Genomic DNA, 16,438 nt, shown 5'->3' on the forward strand with positions numbered 1-16,438 from the left:
GGGGTAAAGAAATCATTTTGGATAACACATCCACTGAATAGTAAATATGCAATAGCGCAATCAGGGCGTATACACTTTTAAAACCAAGAGAACCACTAGCAGTTTTTTTTACCAGCGTCAGTACGGTGTTTAAATGAAAAGGTGCAGTATGTTTATCTTGTATATATTATACCTTGTAAGCATTTGTATCAGATGTGTGAATGTTGTTTGTATGTTTACTATATATATATATATATCTTTATCTTGTTTTATTTATTTTACCTTTATTTAACAAGGCAAGTCAGTTAAGAACAAATTCTTATTTTCAATGACGGCCTAGGAACAGTGGATTAACTGCCTGCTCAGGGGCAGAACAACAGATGTGTACCTTGTCAGCTTGGGGGTTTGAACTTGCAACCTTCCGGTTACTAGTCCAACGCTCTAACCACTAGGCTACCCTGCCGCCCGTTATCCAACTTGCCACAACTGAAGTTCCTTCTTGGGGGAAAAAAGTGTTCTATTCTATTCTACATATTGCTGTGAGTGCTTCTTACATTGGAAGTTTTTCTTGGTAAGCCCTTCTCCTGATTTTTGACATTGCTATTGAGCTGCCCTCCTTTCATTTGTTTGCTGAAGCACGAAGGCCCACCTGAACAGCTTCTTACATACCTTTGGTGCACATTTGTCCATTGATTCCCTGGAGTATGCGAGAGCGGGAGATGCTTGGCGCTGAAAGATGCCAAAAGTAATCATAAAAGAGAACACTTCATTTGATCTCTTCTACTTTGGCTCAAGTGAGTGCAGGTCAATACAAAACTCACCATTGGAATGGGGTCCTCTAACACTTCGTCTATGACAGCGTACAGATCTTCTGACTGCTTTCGCAACTGTGCAGGGGAACACATCTGTAGAGAGGATCAGCAGTTAAATAGACATTCTTGCAGCATATAGGCAAGGCTATAGTAGCTGTAATATTCTTAACAAGACCTTTATCATCAAGCTAACAGTCCTGCAATATATGGTTTTAAAATAGAAATTTGCACTTTACTTTTGAACGGACTAAATTGGTTTCCGAACACTTCAGAGAAAGTATTGGACTTTTTTACAGTACAGATGCTCAGCTGCCTCAACGTCAAGAACATCTACATGGAAACGTGTAAAGAAAAGTTGTGGCAAACAAGCATTTACAGAATATATTTACAAAATAATTGATGCTACAAGGTCACAGTGTCTTAGGAATCAGAGGCCACACTGTTCTGCACTATACTCCACTGTACTGTACCTCTGCATGTGTGTCCTCTTTCTTACGTCTGTCCACTGAATCTCCTTCTTTGTGCACTTGATCATCAATTGCCTGTGAAAGCATTATAAATTGAGATGGAAACATCAATGGACACAACGTACAGTACAGTACGTACAGGTGTAGGATCTTAATTTGATCACGCTTTTGTGTGAGAATTTTCCTGATCCGCACATACTGTATGAAATTCTTTCTTTGTAGTATATGTTCTCTTCCTTTCTCATGTGATCTACACAGAACGAATAGAACAACTTTCAAGGTTTTACAAACTTTTTTCTTTCTTTCAATGGAGCATGTTTTAATGTATTTTCTATTGAATCAACATTTGTAAAGCGATTGAGGCTGTCAGGCATTTTGTAAATGTTCCTGTCATCCACTTCTATCCTCAGTCTGAAGCATGTCAACCCTGTCACAGGCACAATCAAAAGTAATTCATTTTCTGTAGTAACAATATAAACTCATTCCAATTCTGTTGACTAAATGAGAACTGTAGTGACTCATTCCAATAAGCATGTTATTATTATAGCATGTTATTCCTCCATTTGACTGAATAAACCACCTAATTTCAGTCACTAAAAAGACTTACATTTTTCATTCCTCAACTTGTTGCCCCAAAATCAGACTGCACTGTTGAACTTAAAGGGGCAGTTACTACTACTATACATATTTGGACTTATAAATGAATGATATTTACCCATTGATTCTTCAAGAATTTAACTTATAAATGCCTCATGAGCTTAGTTCAACTGTCGTACCCCATCAGAACCCAAAATATTAGCTTGTTTAACTCCATTGTTTGTAAACAAAGTAAATGTAAACAAACGCTATATAGCCTCAAAACATGATTGAAACTGTAATTTTTACATCATAGATGGTTAGTCCTTGCATCCCTAACTCTGTCTATAATTTTGAATGGTTACATTTTCTCCAGTCCTATCTGTCAGCTTTTTAACAAAACAGGGGTGGGAAAAACAGTTTATTGTTTCTACTGCCGATTGATCCAGGTCAGGTGTGTCTGTATCAACCATAATTTGGCAGCTGTTTAACTGTAATGTTCCTGGCTGATTGTCAATTAACATTGAGATAGGGATATTGGGTTTTCAACAGAAATATCAGCAGACTGTGCTTACCTGCTGGTCCAACAGAACGATGTTTGTGGGAATTGCAGCGAGGGCTTTATAGCTTAACTTGATCTTGTGTGGCTAGAGTTGAGAGGGATGGGCGGAGGGATATGAAAAATACAAAACAAATCTTATTTATAGTGCTATTCCCAGGCTGGGCTTTGCTAGAAATGTTCAAAATGATTCCATTTCTCAATGTAACAACACAATTCTGTTTAGACATAATGCATTTGAACCCTACAACATTTTAATGAAAAAAAAACTTTCACTAACTGTCTCTGAAAAGCAAATATGACAGTTGGGAACCAAGGACAATATAGTTACTGTTAGAGGTTGTAAGATCATTTTTAGCCGAGCGGCAACTTGCCAGATACGCAATCATTCTTACAGTACTCAATGTCGGTCACAGGACATTAATAGTTTCCTTTGTCCTTGTTTACTTGACTCATGCAGGTGGTGAGCGATTGGACTGCATGCCAGCATGCAGAGTAGCTACCTTTCTTTTTGTATCAATGGAGTCTGACATCTCCCTCCATAGGCATGGAGAGGGCGTAGAGCGCAGGGAGAGAGAGGGAGACGGAGTAAGGTCGCGGGTCGGGGGCGCCGGAGAAGGGGAGAGGGTGAAACGGTCGGGTGTAGAGGGGGGAGTGGGGGGCTTAGGGGATGGACATCCTGGGGGTGTGTAGAGGGTGGGAGTGAGGTGGAAAGCTCTGTGAGCTGGGGAGACACCGAGTTGAAGCATCGAGTGTGGAGGTGTTTTCAGGCCGTTCTGTAATGGGGTTGGTGATATTGTATCTGTGTACCTCTGTGCAGAGGAAACTATGCCACTGGGTGAGTGGGATGAGGCAGAAAGATGGCCCTCTGGGGCACAGCAGGAGAGAGAGAGAGGTTTAGGAGACCTGGAAAGACATGAGTAGGGCAGTGGACTCCAAACTTGGGGCCTTGCGGTCCCTCGTGTGTTAAGGGTCCCCATAGAAATCCCCCGATTGTTCGAGGTTCCCATGGAGGAAACTTCAGGTGTAGACGTATCGAGGGCCTTAAAGGTCTCCTGGTTATTAGCAGGTGCAGAAGACAGAAAGGTGAGCTTTGATTGTAGGTGAGAATTCAGAGCTTGTACAAAGTTCTTGCTAACTGGTTTAGGTTCAGCAGACAGTGTGTCAAGTGTTGAGTTTGAAGAGGTGTTTACTGGTCTGGGAGACAGTGAGTCGAGTGTTGAGTTTGATGAGGAGTTTACTATTCCGGGAGGCGATGAGCTGAGCTTTGAGAAGGATGAGTAAAGAGGTTGACATGCAGAGGTCCCCTGGTTGTGAGCTGGATTAGGAGACAGACATTTAAGTCTTGAGTGTGACGAATACAGGGGTTGATTTGAATCTTGGGGCACAGAAGCCCCCTGGTTCTTAACTGGTTTCGGCTCAGGCGACAGTGAGTTAAGTCTTGAGTTAACTGAGTTGTCGAGTGGCTCAGGAAACAGACGTCTGAATCGTGAGTGTGATGAGTACAGAGGTGGACTTGGAACTTTGGTGTGGTCTACTGGTTTGGGGAGGTTCTGAGGGAACGCTTGAGACAACGGTGGGACTGGTGATGCCACAAGGCTTCGATAAGAGGGGGAGGTGACCCTCTCAGAGATAATTCCATTGTTTGATTTCAGTTTTTCTGAGTGTCTTAATGGTGGGCTGTGAGGGCCAACCATTCTCCATGAGGTGGAAAGCTCCTTAGACTCTATGGACAGGGGTGCATTGACAGATCTAAGGGACTCTAACACACATCCATCCCTGTGATGGTAACTCTGAGCTGGGCTGTGTATGGAGGCTGAGGACTGGGCCCTGGATGAGAATACCTCCAGAGGAATAGAGGCCACACTGGAGGCTGCAGAGCAGGCGTTACAGGAAGTCCCATGGTGAATGGGCCAGCAGGGGGAGTAGGGTCTCTGTAGAGTCAGAGTAGGGGACAGGACTGGCAGGCGGCCCTTTCGGAGGATAGCTGTTAGCAGGGAGAGTCGCGTGGGAGGGGGCCTGTGGCGGGAACGGGGGGACAGGGGACAGGGGGACGAGGAGGGACTTGCACAATAAGTTGGTGAGAGGCAGGTTGGCGGCATGTGGACTAAACTGGAGCCAGGTTCTAGGGAGTGCCTCTTGACTCGCACAACAGAGGGGGTGAACATGCCAGATCTCACTGAGGAGCACGGGGACACCGCGCAAGACGTCTCAGGGGACATTTGCAGTGCTGACCAGCTCCTGTCTTTGTCCCAACTCTCAGAGAGGATGGACTCCTGACTCTGACTCTTGGAAGAAGCAGGAAACAGGTCTGTGGAGTTAGCGGGGCTTAGTCTCTCATCTGAGTCAGACTCTCTATTTAAAAAGAGATCCAAGCTGACCTCAGCACCCACAGGGGTGTTGTGCCACTGCTGCTGAGAAATGCCCTGGTGTTTGTTAACAGCTGTTTCCATAGTAGCGGGCCCGGATACAAAATGGTGGACTGTATTTTCTGGCTGGGTATTTATAGGGGGAGGGGTCTGGGGTGGGGTTGTGTGATCAGGAGGAGATATCAACTGAGAAGGAAAAAAACATGGGATAGGGGTGAAAAGGTTCTATGAATATTAATTAACACATTGTTGACTAATGATAACTGAAGACGACTGTCAATGAGGTAGATTTATTTGATTTGATTTGATTTCAAATTCTGAATTATTGAACCATGATAGATAAACATTTTGCCATTCATTTGCAAAGTAATTAAAGCAGTCTCAGGCAAATATAATTTAGAAAAGGGTAAACAAAACTGGATTTTTACATAATCACTAATACATTGCATATCTGAGACCCAACTTCAAATCAGGATTGTAACCATAGCTTCATATAACCAATTTGTTTGTCTTTTGGTATACTATGTGAAAATGGAATCTCAGAAGGCATGTTCTCTCATTTAAAAGGTACAAGCAAAGGTCACAACAATTGGAACAGTATAGATTATGGCAAGTAGGGTTGGAACCAAAAATTCTGATCTGCCATTTTTGTGTCATTTTTATTACTATGTATAGATTTAATCTCAGAAGCTACAGTACGTAATTAAAATGGTCACATATGGAAGGCAGTCAAGCTGTTAGCCTTAGCAAAACATTGTTATTATCAAATATTTTTGCCCAACTTCCATTAGTTACTATGTCTTGGCCTCAAGCAGAGAAGGTGCGACATATGGACCATGAACACAAAGCTTTAAGATTCACTTTGTGATTAATGTTGTTGTTGGTTCTGCTGTAAATGCCAGTATCACATTGAGGTAGTAAGAGTAGAACATAAGCACTTACCCGAGTATATGTCTCCTGTTGGACCATGTCCCCTGCTCCACGTTTTTCACAGTCACTGATATAGATCACCTCCGCCTTGAAAAGCCCTCCGTCCGACATGGTGTGTTCAGTCGCCTTCTGCTTGGGAACTCCTAAATTCTGACAGAGGATCAGGAAACGTTGATGAGCCACTTAGATGAGTTACTGTAACCTGAGCAATCCTGAAGTGAACCTCGGCAAGTCCCTGTGTATAACTTCCAGCTCCTAAGCGAGAGCGGGATGTGTAATTATGTCTCTCTCCTGGGTTTCCTTTTACCAGAACACATGTCCCACATGAACTGTACACATGCACTACCACATGCCTCACTGGTTGAGTAAGAGCTTAACTGATACTATTTGTTCTTCATAATTATAGTAAGTCATTTCTCTAGGGGAGAAGGGACACCCGTCCTGGATGACTGACTGACGACAGAATTACACAGTATGTTCTCCATACAGTCACAATTCATTTAGAAATCTTTCGTCACTGTCTAAATAAAATGAAACATTCATAAATGTTAGTGTTTTCTTTCAGAGATTCACTAGATTCACTAGATGTTAACTAGATGTGTGATACACTGCATTTAAAATTGAACTATTATGTGGAGAAAACATACTGTATTCTGTCTTTCTTTCAATTGTACTCAAAATGGATGTTCAAAAAGGTAATGCTGGACTTCTACAGTAAGAGAAGCTCTTTTAACAACAGTTGTTGCATAATCCAAACCATTTGGCATACGGTATGATTGACTAGATTGAGACTGATCCATGATAACAAGAACCTTTTTATCCACAATGCCAGTTCATTCTATAAGGCTTAGAAGCTTCGATAAATTCTAATTGAATTGATGAAATACGGTGTAAGACCACTCTTATGACATTTGGAATGTCTGTATGGGTTTGACTTTTTCATACATTTGCTACAATATCTCTTTCAAGAATGTACTCTCAAGTCCCCTTTAGTTTCAGTCTGCTTATCCTGATTATTCTTTGTAGCATTCATTCGTCTTGGCTGAATTGAACATTGTGTATGTGAAAATGGCTTGTATAATATATCTCATTCATTCCATGCGAGCATATAACCTATACCAATGTAAGTTCATAATTGAACATCTGAATGGGAAATGAGGGAACATGAGTAATACTGTCAAATTAATATGTAATATCTCTAAAATCGTATATATTTTAAAATCAGCTGTCTATAAAGGGACTACAGTTATCAAAACTACAGGATATTGCTTAGTAAAGCTGCATTTGAATAGAACAATGTCACAGCAGTTTTCAATGGCAAGTTTAACTCTGAACAGCATTAAGTACCAACAATATTAAGTACTGGAAATGGTTATTGCTAGTAAGCAGTATAGATGTTATTATTGGTCCTAATCATGCTAGGTATAGAGAGAATATTAAGGAGAACATAGCAAAGAACATTGAGATAAGTATCAACTCACATTTACATCTCTCAGCTTTATATCAAATTGAATTGTATTTGTCACATGCGATGAATACAACAGGTAGACCTTACCGTGAAATGCTTACTTACAAACCCTTAACAAACAATGCAGTTCAAGAAATAGTTAAGAAAAAATTTACTAAATAAACTAAAGTAAAACATTTAATAAAAAGTAACACAATAAAATAATAATAACAAGGCTATATACAGGGGGTACCGGTAGCGAGTCAATGTGCGGGGGTACAGGTTAGTCAACGTAATTTGTACAGGTAGGTGTGAAGTAACTATGCATAGATAATAAACAGCAGAGTAGCAGCCGTGGGGGAGGGGGGGTCAATGTAAATAGTCCGGGTGTCCATTTGATTAATTGTTCAGCAGTCATATAGCTTGGGGGTAGAAGCTGATAAGGAGCCTTTGGGACCTAGACTTGTATCCTGATCTATCCTGATTTGTAGTATATATTGTATACTACTTAATGTTTGCTCACAGAGTGCACCTGCAGTTTATATTCACCTATGAAATAACCTCCTTGTGACATCTGCTGGTTTTCTGAACAACAGACTCTTAGATATCCATGTGCATAACTCAGACCTTCATATTCATCACAAAAGGCAACCTAAGATTGACTTTAAATAAATAACTTGCAGATTTGGTTTCTCCTGTGTTCTGTATGTTACCATGGTAAAGAAAAAAGGCCTGGAGTTTTTGAACTCTTCACATTTGTATCTATGGTAACCTATTGAGCCAGTCCCTCTAGATATTATTCACAACCACACCTCATGTACTACAAGCCTGATGCAATTCTGTCCATGTGATAATGCAGTATTTTTCTACACGACATAGCCAACAGACTTGCTTCATGGTTGCCTTAACTAAATGGATTCGCTAACTGAGTGCTTGAATTGAAGTGCATTGAAAATCCCATGGGCGTGGTGTGAAAGATTCGCTCAATGAAAAACTGATTCCCATATCAACAGTGACTACTTGACAACTGATGTTATATAAACATTGTCATTTCATAATCAGGTGCATTGAAAACCAACAAAAGCTACAGCCAAAGTTTGAGACTGTGGAAATGGAAGCAAACATGGATTGGTCAAACATATTTTCAATTTCTTTCTCATTTGATGAGCGTATGACATTTGAAATAGCTGTCAATGAAGAGACATCATCTCATCCTGTTCAGTTGGTGCATTATTAACAATGTTTTGACAGGAATATTATCTGAATGCATGTATTTATGCATACACTGTAAAAAAAAATACAATAAAAAATAATTTTATTCAACATACAATTGTAAGGCAACCAGTTGAAAATGCACAATCCTGATGCAGCTGGTTCCCTTACAATTTTATGTTGAATCAACATATTTTTTCTTTTACAGTGTAAGAATTGAGACCACACAAAAGTGGCTGATTGAAGTTGGTGCCAAGTACCTTATTTGGTTTGCCTGTGAGTAGTCCTGTTTTCACAGCCTCTGTGAGTGTGATTTTAATTGGCAATGTCTTCAGCACCGGCACAAACGTATAAAAAAGAAGCTTGGGATGACACTTCTTCTTCTGAGACCTGTAAATAAGATGGTTACACATCATCTCATGTCTGTGATCTTCACATTAAAAAACTATTCAAATCAAATGATCTGAGTTTGTAATTAAACTCCATTGCTGAAGCACTGTCGCACGCTAGTGATACACATATTGTGAATATTTCTACCTATAAAGTGTGTATTTCTACCATTTAAAAGGATGTTGAAAGAGAGTAAAGAAGCCCTGAGATGTGGTTTACCTTCTGCTTGCTTTAGTTATTCTGGTCAGAGTTGCATGAAATAAGTCCAAAGCTGCTCAAGAGAATAATGCAGTGTTTTTCCAAATTCGTTTTGGGATGTAGTACTCAAAATGGAATGTGTCAGAACAGAAGCTCAATTCAGACTACATTAATATGTACACGTAGGAGGGAGAAATGAGTCCGTCCCTGTTCACATTTGAAGAGCTCACAGTTAATGATTGTTGGCTGACTGAGCAAGAGACAAAGAATACAGGCAGACAAGTGCATTTTTTCTCCTCCTCCATTTGGAAAGAAAACATGTTTTGTATTATCAATATTATCTTACTACTTGAAATAAATGAATATACGTTCTGTATATACTACTGAAATAAATGAATATACGTTCTGTATATACTACTGAAAGAAATTAAGATACATTCTGTGGGTCTCCCTATTAATATTCCAATGTATATGTTAATTTACTTAAACCTTAACTCCACAAAAGTTTACACAATGACGAGGAAGTATGTGACAGGTTAGCATTTTTCATCATTAACCTTGTTTCATGAATTTTTACAATAATAGCCCATTTTGACTTTTCAGCTGGCCCATCTAATGGAAATCGCTCAGTTCTGCCTCATCAACCTGCTCGTATATGTAGACTACAGTATTCATTACAACAACCAAGACTATGAGTGTTCAATATTGAAGCGTCGTGCTTAAATTGGATCATACTTTGTACATAGGATTTAAAAGTCCTGAGGAAATTAACATAAAGTAAATGTTTAGAATCCCTTACTACCAGTTTAGAGAGATGGATCATGCCGGTAAAAATAAATGGCACTGCAATCAACGGTCGTTTCTTTAGCTAGCAGAGTGATGCCATGCCACTAACTTGCTTATTGGGAGTGTCATAATGTTGGTTAAACCAGAACTAAAGGCTTGCGTAATTGATCAACTGCTTGATTAAGTTCTGGGTCCATACGTGTTAAGAGAAGAGATGAATAGATGCTAGAACAAGGAGCGGAACCGGAATGAGTTGTGGAACCTCACTCTTTGCAAGATCCCGGGACGAATTTCCCCTCCCCTTCTGAAATTCGAAAGATGTTAACACCTGCGAAACCGTGATTTGTCCAAATAACAAAAAAAAACACAGTGATGAAAAACCCAAACACCGGAACTACTGCTGCTCGTTGGTCCATGCGTCTCATTCCTTCCCGACATATTCTACTGTACCAGTTATGTTTAGGTAGATCTGTCCACCAGAGAGTAGGAGTGCCATATAGTGACACTTAAAGGCAAATGTCAACATTTTTCTACTTCATATTCAAAATCTCCTGCACAACACCCAACATCAACATATGTGAAAATGGCGCATTTCTGTTTTGTAGTAAAAAGATGAACGTTTCAAATGACATCATCGGTGTGCATCATGTGATTTAAACCAATTATGAGTAGGCATTGCCTACGAATTGGTTGATGAAACACTTCTCTTCTATCTTTTTTACTACAAAACATAGAAACGCGCAATTTGCAATGTTGATGTTGGAGTGGTGCTGGAGATGATGAATATGAAATTGAAAAATGGATAAAAGTCCCTTTAATTGCAGCCTGGTTGCAATTAGTAATTTTTCAGAATCGACACAACTTTGTATTTTACTATGCTATATATAACTGCTGACAAAATACGTTTTTGCAAACTTGCAGTTAACTGCATGAGGTATGTCTTGGGATCACTGGAGTGTTCTCTTGTTGAGCCAACAGCTGAACTGACAGTCACTGTAAATGTAGGCAGGCAGCTCAGGTCTTGTCCTCGATTTAATGTCGCTAGACAGAAATAGCCTTGTTTATTTCATGCTCTCGTAACTTCTCCATTGCGAAGTGATGCTGGGTTTATCATGAGACCAGAGCTAACTTGAGAGAAAAGACTTCAACAAAGATTGTCACTAGTTACCACAGCCACAAAGTCATAAACACTTACAATTTATCTTCTTAAAATGTGATTTTAAACCTAACCATAACCACACTGCTAACGTTATTCATAACCCTAACATTAAATTAAGACTGAAAAGCACATTTTTTTTCCTTCAGAATTTTAAAGATATTATAGCCAACATTTACTTTGTGGCTATGGTAACTAGTGGAAACCCCACAAACACTGAATTTATTTTTTAATTTAATTTTAATTTATCCGTTATTTTACTAGGTAAGTTGACTGAGAACACGTTCTCATTTGCAGCAACGACCTGGGGAATAGTTACAGGGGAGAGGAGGGGGATGAATGAGCCAATTGTAAACTGGGGATTATTAGGTGACCGTGATGGTTTGAGGATCAAATTGGGAATTTAGCCAGGACACTGGGGTTAACACCCCTACTCTTACAATAAGAGCCATGGGATCTTTAATGACCTCAGATAGTCAGGACACCCGTTTAACATCCCATCCGAGAGACAGCACCCTACACAGGGCAGTGTCCCCAATCACTGCCCTGGGGCATTGGGATATTTTTTAGACCAGTGGAAAGAGTGCCTCCTACTGGCCCTCCAACACCACTTCCAGCAGCATCTGGTCTCCCATCCAAGGACTGACCAGGACCAACCCTGCTTAGCTTCAGAAGCAAGCCAGCAGTGGTATTCAGATCGTTCCATTGTTTTCCCTTCTCTGTTGCTCCAAGACATTGAAGTATGTATGAGTGTTTAATTACAGCAACAAAAACACAACTACTAAGGCTACAGGTATTAAATCAATGGTTGATAGTGGGTTTCCAGTTATTGCTTTCAGAATTGTATTTGATCGGCACAGCAGCTACGAAAATCAAACATAATTTGAAAAAGTGATACAGATATAAGATCTTAATTTGATCACCCTGTGTAGAAGAACTTCCCTGAAATGCAGGAAATTTTTAAAAATTGCAGTGTATTTGAAGTTTAAACTGAGGGATTTTGATGGGGATGTTTTTATTATGTCACTTGACGCATCTGAAGTTTCCACTTTAAAATTTCAGACTTGATTTTCCCTTACGAAAAATGTATCAACCCCTACAAAAAATATCCATTAATTATAATAATGAACACTTACTGCTGCTGCAGGACTAATGTCCTGCCTTAGCACACTGGCTCAAATGTAGTGCTCTCAGAATTGTGTTTGATTTTCATTATTATTATTATTATTTTGTATTTAACCTTTAACTAGGCAGGTCAGTTAAAAGCAAATTCTTATTTACAATGACGGCTTACCCCGGCCAAACCCGGACCACGCTGGACCAATTGTGCACCACCCTATGGGACTCCCAATCACAGCCGGATGTGATACAGCCTGGATTCAAACCAGGGTCTGTAGTGACACCTCTTGCTCTGAGATGCAGTGCCTTAGACCGCTGCGCCACAGGGTAGCTAATTGGTACAGCAGCTGTGGAAATTAAACATGCTTTCTGAAAATACACTGGAAATGATTGAATAACAACCTCAGTTAATATCTTGGCAGAGGGCTCAACTTCTTGCCCATTCCCAAGCTTTCATAAGTTCCACAATAAATTCTCCCCAAAACAAAATGCTCTTATAAATCCATTTGAATGAGATTTACTCTGAAAAAATAAACAAGAGTGCAATCAGCAGCCTTTGAAATGTCCACTCTCACCAGCTGTCCTTATAAATAGTGGAAAACAGAGTAGGCTGAAAGCAATTAGTGACACAATATATCATGACTGACAGACCATAACTTTCATATCATGTTACATACAGTAAATGCTTCTAGGTCCTTTTAGATGCGAATTTTGTTAATTACGCACAGCAAGACATTTTATACCTACACCAAAAGTGGATTAGCCAGACACCATGAACAAACAAAGAGCTAATAGCAAAATACGAGAGTTGGAAAAATCGTATTCCTACCCTGAATGATACCCTGAATAATTCATGCAATGTTATAACTGAGAAAAAGGAATCTGCTCCCTTGGAGATAAGAGGAGACGTATTTTCACAGAAGTCAATTGGTATGGGAGACGGGTTGGTTGTCTCAGATGTTGGTTGTCTCAGGGGATGTTTTTCTCAAGGGTTGGTTGTCTCAAGGGTTGGTTGCCTCAAGGGTTGGTTGTCTCAAGAGTTGGTTGTCTCAAGAGTTGGTTGTCTCAAGAGTTGGTAGTCACCGTGCTAATTACTCCCAATCTAGAGGGTGCTGTGTAATAATTTGGTTAAAAGTTTAAATTTGTGAATTCTTTGAAAAAACTCATTCACCTGGTCAATTCATGTCAGCATGTCAAAACATTGGGGTGAGGGGAGTGTGTGTTTTTCATAGTTGGGGGTCTTGTTTGTTGTAATAATAATGATTAACGTGTACTTTATGAATCATTAATTAACAACTATAACTGGTTCAAATTGAGTGCGGTACTGTATTTGCCTATTGCTATTATTGATTATGGTACAGCAACATAAGGTTTGTAGCCATTGAGAGGTCACTGTATACAATACGACAATGCAAGTGGGCATTATTGCTCATTGAAAGTCATCTTAGCCATGGCCGCAGGAAGATGTTTTGGGGTGGGGGTGTTGTCTACGGGGGAGTTTTTCTCCCCCGCTCTGCTGACAAGTATTGTTCTCCGCTCATACAGGAATAATAAAGGGCCTAGTCCACTCATTTATTTGTATTAATTAGTTGTTAATTGTGATTTATCAGGGGGTGCTGCAGCAACCTCAGTACCTCTACTTTTTGTGACTATGATCTTAGCTGTGAACAGGGTGTGAGGAGCATGTGGTAACTGTTGTCTGTTTTCTTGTGATGTGATGGTATAGTATCAGGGCCAGCCCTGGACATAAAGCAACATAAGTGGTCGCTTAGGGCCCTCGGTTGCTAGGGGGACACTGACCTCCTCAAAAAACAGAGTTTATGAACTCGGTTGGGGTCTGGTATAGTATCAGGGCCGGCCCTGGACATAAAACAACATAAGTGGTCGCTTAGGACCCTCGGTTGCTAGGGGGCCACTGACCTCCTCAAAAAACAGAGTTTATGAACTCGGTTGGGGTCTGAACTTACTGTTGAGAGTTAGAACAGTAGAATATACATGGTGAAAATTCGAAATTTGGTTGTGCATTAGTAGTCCCTGACAGTCACTCAATTAGCCCATGTCAGCTAAATCTTTTTAGATTGATAAGTTAGTTTAGTCAGCTATCTAAACTTGTAGTAATCATGATTGAATTATCGACCAGGCATGAAGGGCATGTGCCCAGGGGCCCTGACCTCCAGGGGACCCCCATTGATTTTGTTAGTCACTCTCATTCAGATATCATATTAACATGGCATACAGTATATCATGGTTAAATGTGTAGAATTGGAGAAAATTCGCTTTAAAACTGCAAAGAAAATCTCTCCACCCTATGACAAAATGTGTGGATTAGCAGTAATATTTGTTGTAAAACTGCTACTTTTTCTGTCCACCCCATGGCAACATGAGTAGAATTGCATGAAATTAGTTATAAAATTGCTACATTTTCTCTCCGCCACTTTGCAAAATGTGTAGAATTGCAGCAAACTTGCTTTAAAACTGCAATATTTTCTCAGCACCCCATGGCAAAATGTTTAGAATTTCAGGAAATTCATATTTTTCTTCTCTCTGCGTCAAATAACATTTTGCTTAGGGTCCACCCCCCCAGAAAAAGTTCTCCGCATTGTGTTTACGTTTTGCTGTACGATATATTATGGACTACATATTGAACCTCACTTCAATCATTAGCCTTATATATTTTACCCCAATCTTGTCTCATCGTTGTAACTCCCCAATGTGCTCGGGAGGCGAAGGTTGAGTCATGCATCTTCCAAAACATGACCCGCCAAACCAAGCTTCTTAACACCCGCCCGCACCAATGTGTCGGAGGAGACACTGCTCCACTGATGACTGAGGTCAGCCTGCAGGCGCCCGGCCCACCTCAAGGAGTCGGAAGAGCGCAATGAGCCAAGTAAAGCCCCCCTGCCAAACCCTCCCCAGGCCCGAATGACGCTGGGCCAATTGTGCGCTGCCCTATGGGACTCCCGATCAGGGGCAGTTGTGATACAGCCCAGGATCAAACCCGGGTCTGTAGTGACACCTCTAGCTCTGCGATGCAGTGCCTTAGACCGCTGCGCCACTCGGGAGGCCCAATCATTCCCCTTTTAAAAACAAAGATAAGTTGTTGTGATTGTGAAAAGAAGCTGTGATCTTGATAGTAGCGCTCACGATCATGGTTTTCTACCTCACTTTTATTACAGCAATCTAGATTCTAGAGGCCAGCTACTCCATCAAAAGCCTTCGCTCCACAAATGCACTTAAAACTGAGTGTGAGTGGCAAATACAATGTCAAAAGACATGTTGCTATCATCTCTTAAATGGGGCCATTACTTTGTAGCATTACTTGATGATTACACTTCAGTCACTGTCAGAAAGGGAGCGAAAATTAGGGGTTTAAAGCCACAGTAAGCCATTTCAACCAGCCAGATCACACCAGATCCAATGCAGTATTTAACGTTCATCCAGGTCCCCAAGACGTCGAGAGATGCCTTCAATACCTGCCACTAGGGGCAACGGTGAGCGCTGTCACCATTAAGTAGGCTACCATCAAGAAGGCTCTGCAGGCTCCAAGGATTGTGGGGTTAATCCCCAGTGCTAGGGACCATTTTAACCTTACCCTAAAACCTTACCCTTTAACTTAACCAATCAGAATTAATGCCTAAATTTAACCGTTGAGTTGTTCCACAGGAGGTTGGCACCTTAATTGGGGAGGACGGGCTCGTGGTAATGGTTGGAGGGGAATAAGTGGAATGGTATCAAATACATCAAACATATGGTTTCCATGTGTTTGTTGCCATTCCATTTACTCTGTCCAGCCATTATTGTGAGCCGTCCTCCCTTCAGCAGCCTCCACTGGTTTTAACCCTATCCCAAATCTGTCACGACTTCTACCGAAGTCGAAGCCTCTCCTTGTTCAGGCGGTGCTCGGCGGTCGACGTCACCGGTCTTCTAGCCATCATTGATCCATTTTTCATTTTCCATTGGTTTTGTCTTATCTTCCTACACACCTGGTTTCCATCCCATTCATTACCTGTTGTGTATTTAACCCTCTGTTTCCCCTCATGTCTTTGTCAGAGATTGTTTTATGTTCAGTATTCGACGGGTCCTCGTATCCACTTTGTTTCATTGTAATTTCATGGTTTTGGAGTTTTGTGTTTTAAGTTATTAAACCACTCCATTCCACCAAGTTTTGATTCTCCTGCGCCTGACTTCCCTGCCACCTGTACACACGACTGTGACAACCTTAAAGGAGCAATCAGCAGTAGAAATAATAACAAAGCTCCTCAGAACTCCTGCCACCTATCATTTCAGCCAAATGCCAGCCCCCTAATCTAATGTCTAGCTCTGTGGTAACGGTTTCTTCCTACGTTGTTGGCCAACTGTTCTGAGGGGTGAAAATGATTATTGAATCAAATATATAATGGGGGATTAATTGACAACTGAATTGATAAATTCAGCACCA

At 40.7% G+C, this 16,438-nt stretch overlaps 1 protein-coding gene across 6 annotated transcripts in view; it reads right to left on the reverse strand.

Moving 5' to 3' along the window:
• Positions 1-16,438, reverse strand: part of mlip (muscular LMNA-interacting protein) — a 42,251-nt gene that overhangs the window by 18,741 nt on the left and 7,072 nt on the right. For 2 of the 6 annotated variants that reach the window (XM_024388304.2, XM_024388305.2), the window contains exons 2-8: positions 8,612-8,741; positions 5,705-5,842; positions 2,897-4,948; positions 2,410-2,481; positions 1,262-1,333; positions 801-884; positions 649-708 (exon numbers count right to left, since the gene is read on the reverse strand). In XM_024388304.2, coding sequence (XP_024244072.1) covers positions 649-708; positions 801-884; positions 1,262-1,333; positions 2,410-2,481; positions 2,897-4,948; positions 5,705-5,842; positions 8,612-8,741 — 2,608 coding nt within the window. Of the gene's footprint in view, positions 1-648; positions 709-800; positions 885-1,027; positions 1,122-1,261; positions 1,334-2,409; positions 2,482-2,896; positions 4,949-5,704; positions 5,843-8,611; positions 8,742-8,960; positions 9,083-16,438 lie in introns of those variants that run through there. The other 4 variants (XR_002949481.2, XM_024388307.2, XM_024388306.2 and 1 more) reach the window with 4 other exon arrangements.

This window comes from Oncorhynchus tshawytscha, linkage group LG25 (genome assembly GCF_018296145.1).
Source record: "Oncorhynchus tshawytscha isolate Ot180627B linkage group LG25, Otsh_v2.0, whole genome shotgun sequence".
Classification (NCBI taxonomy): Eukaryota; Metazoa; Chordata; class Actinopteri; order Salmoniformes; family Salmonidae; genus Oncorhynchus; species Oncorhynchus tshawytscha.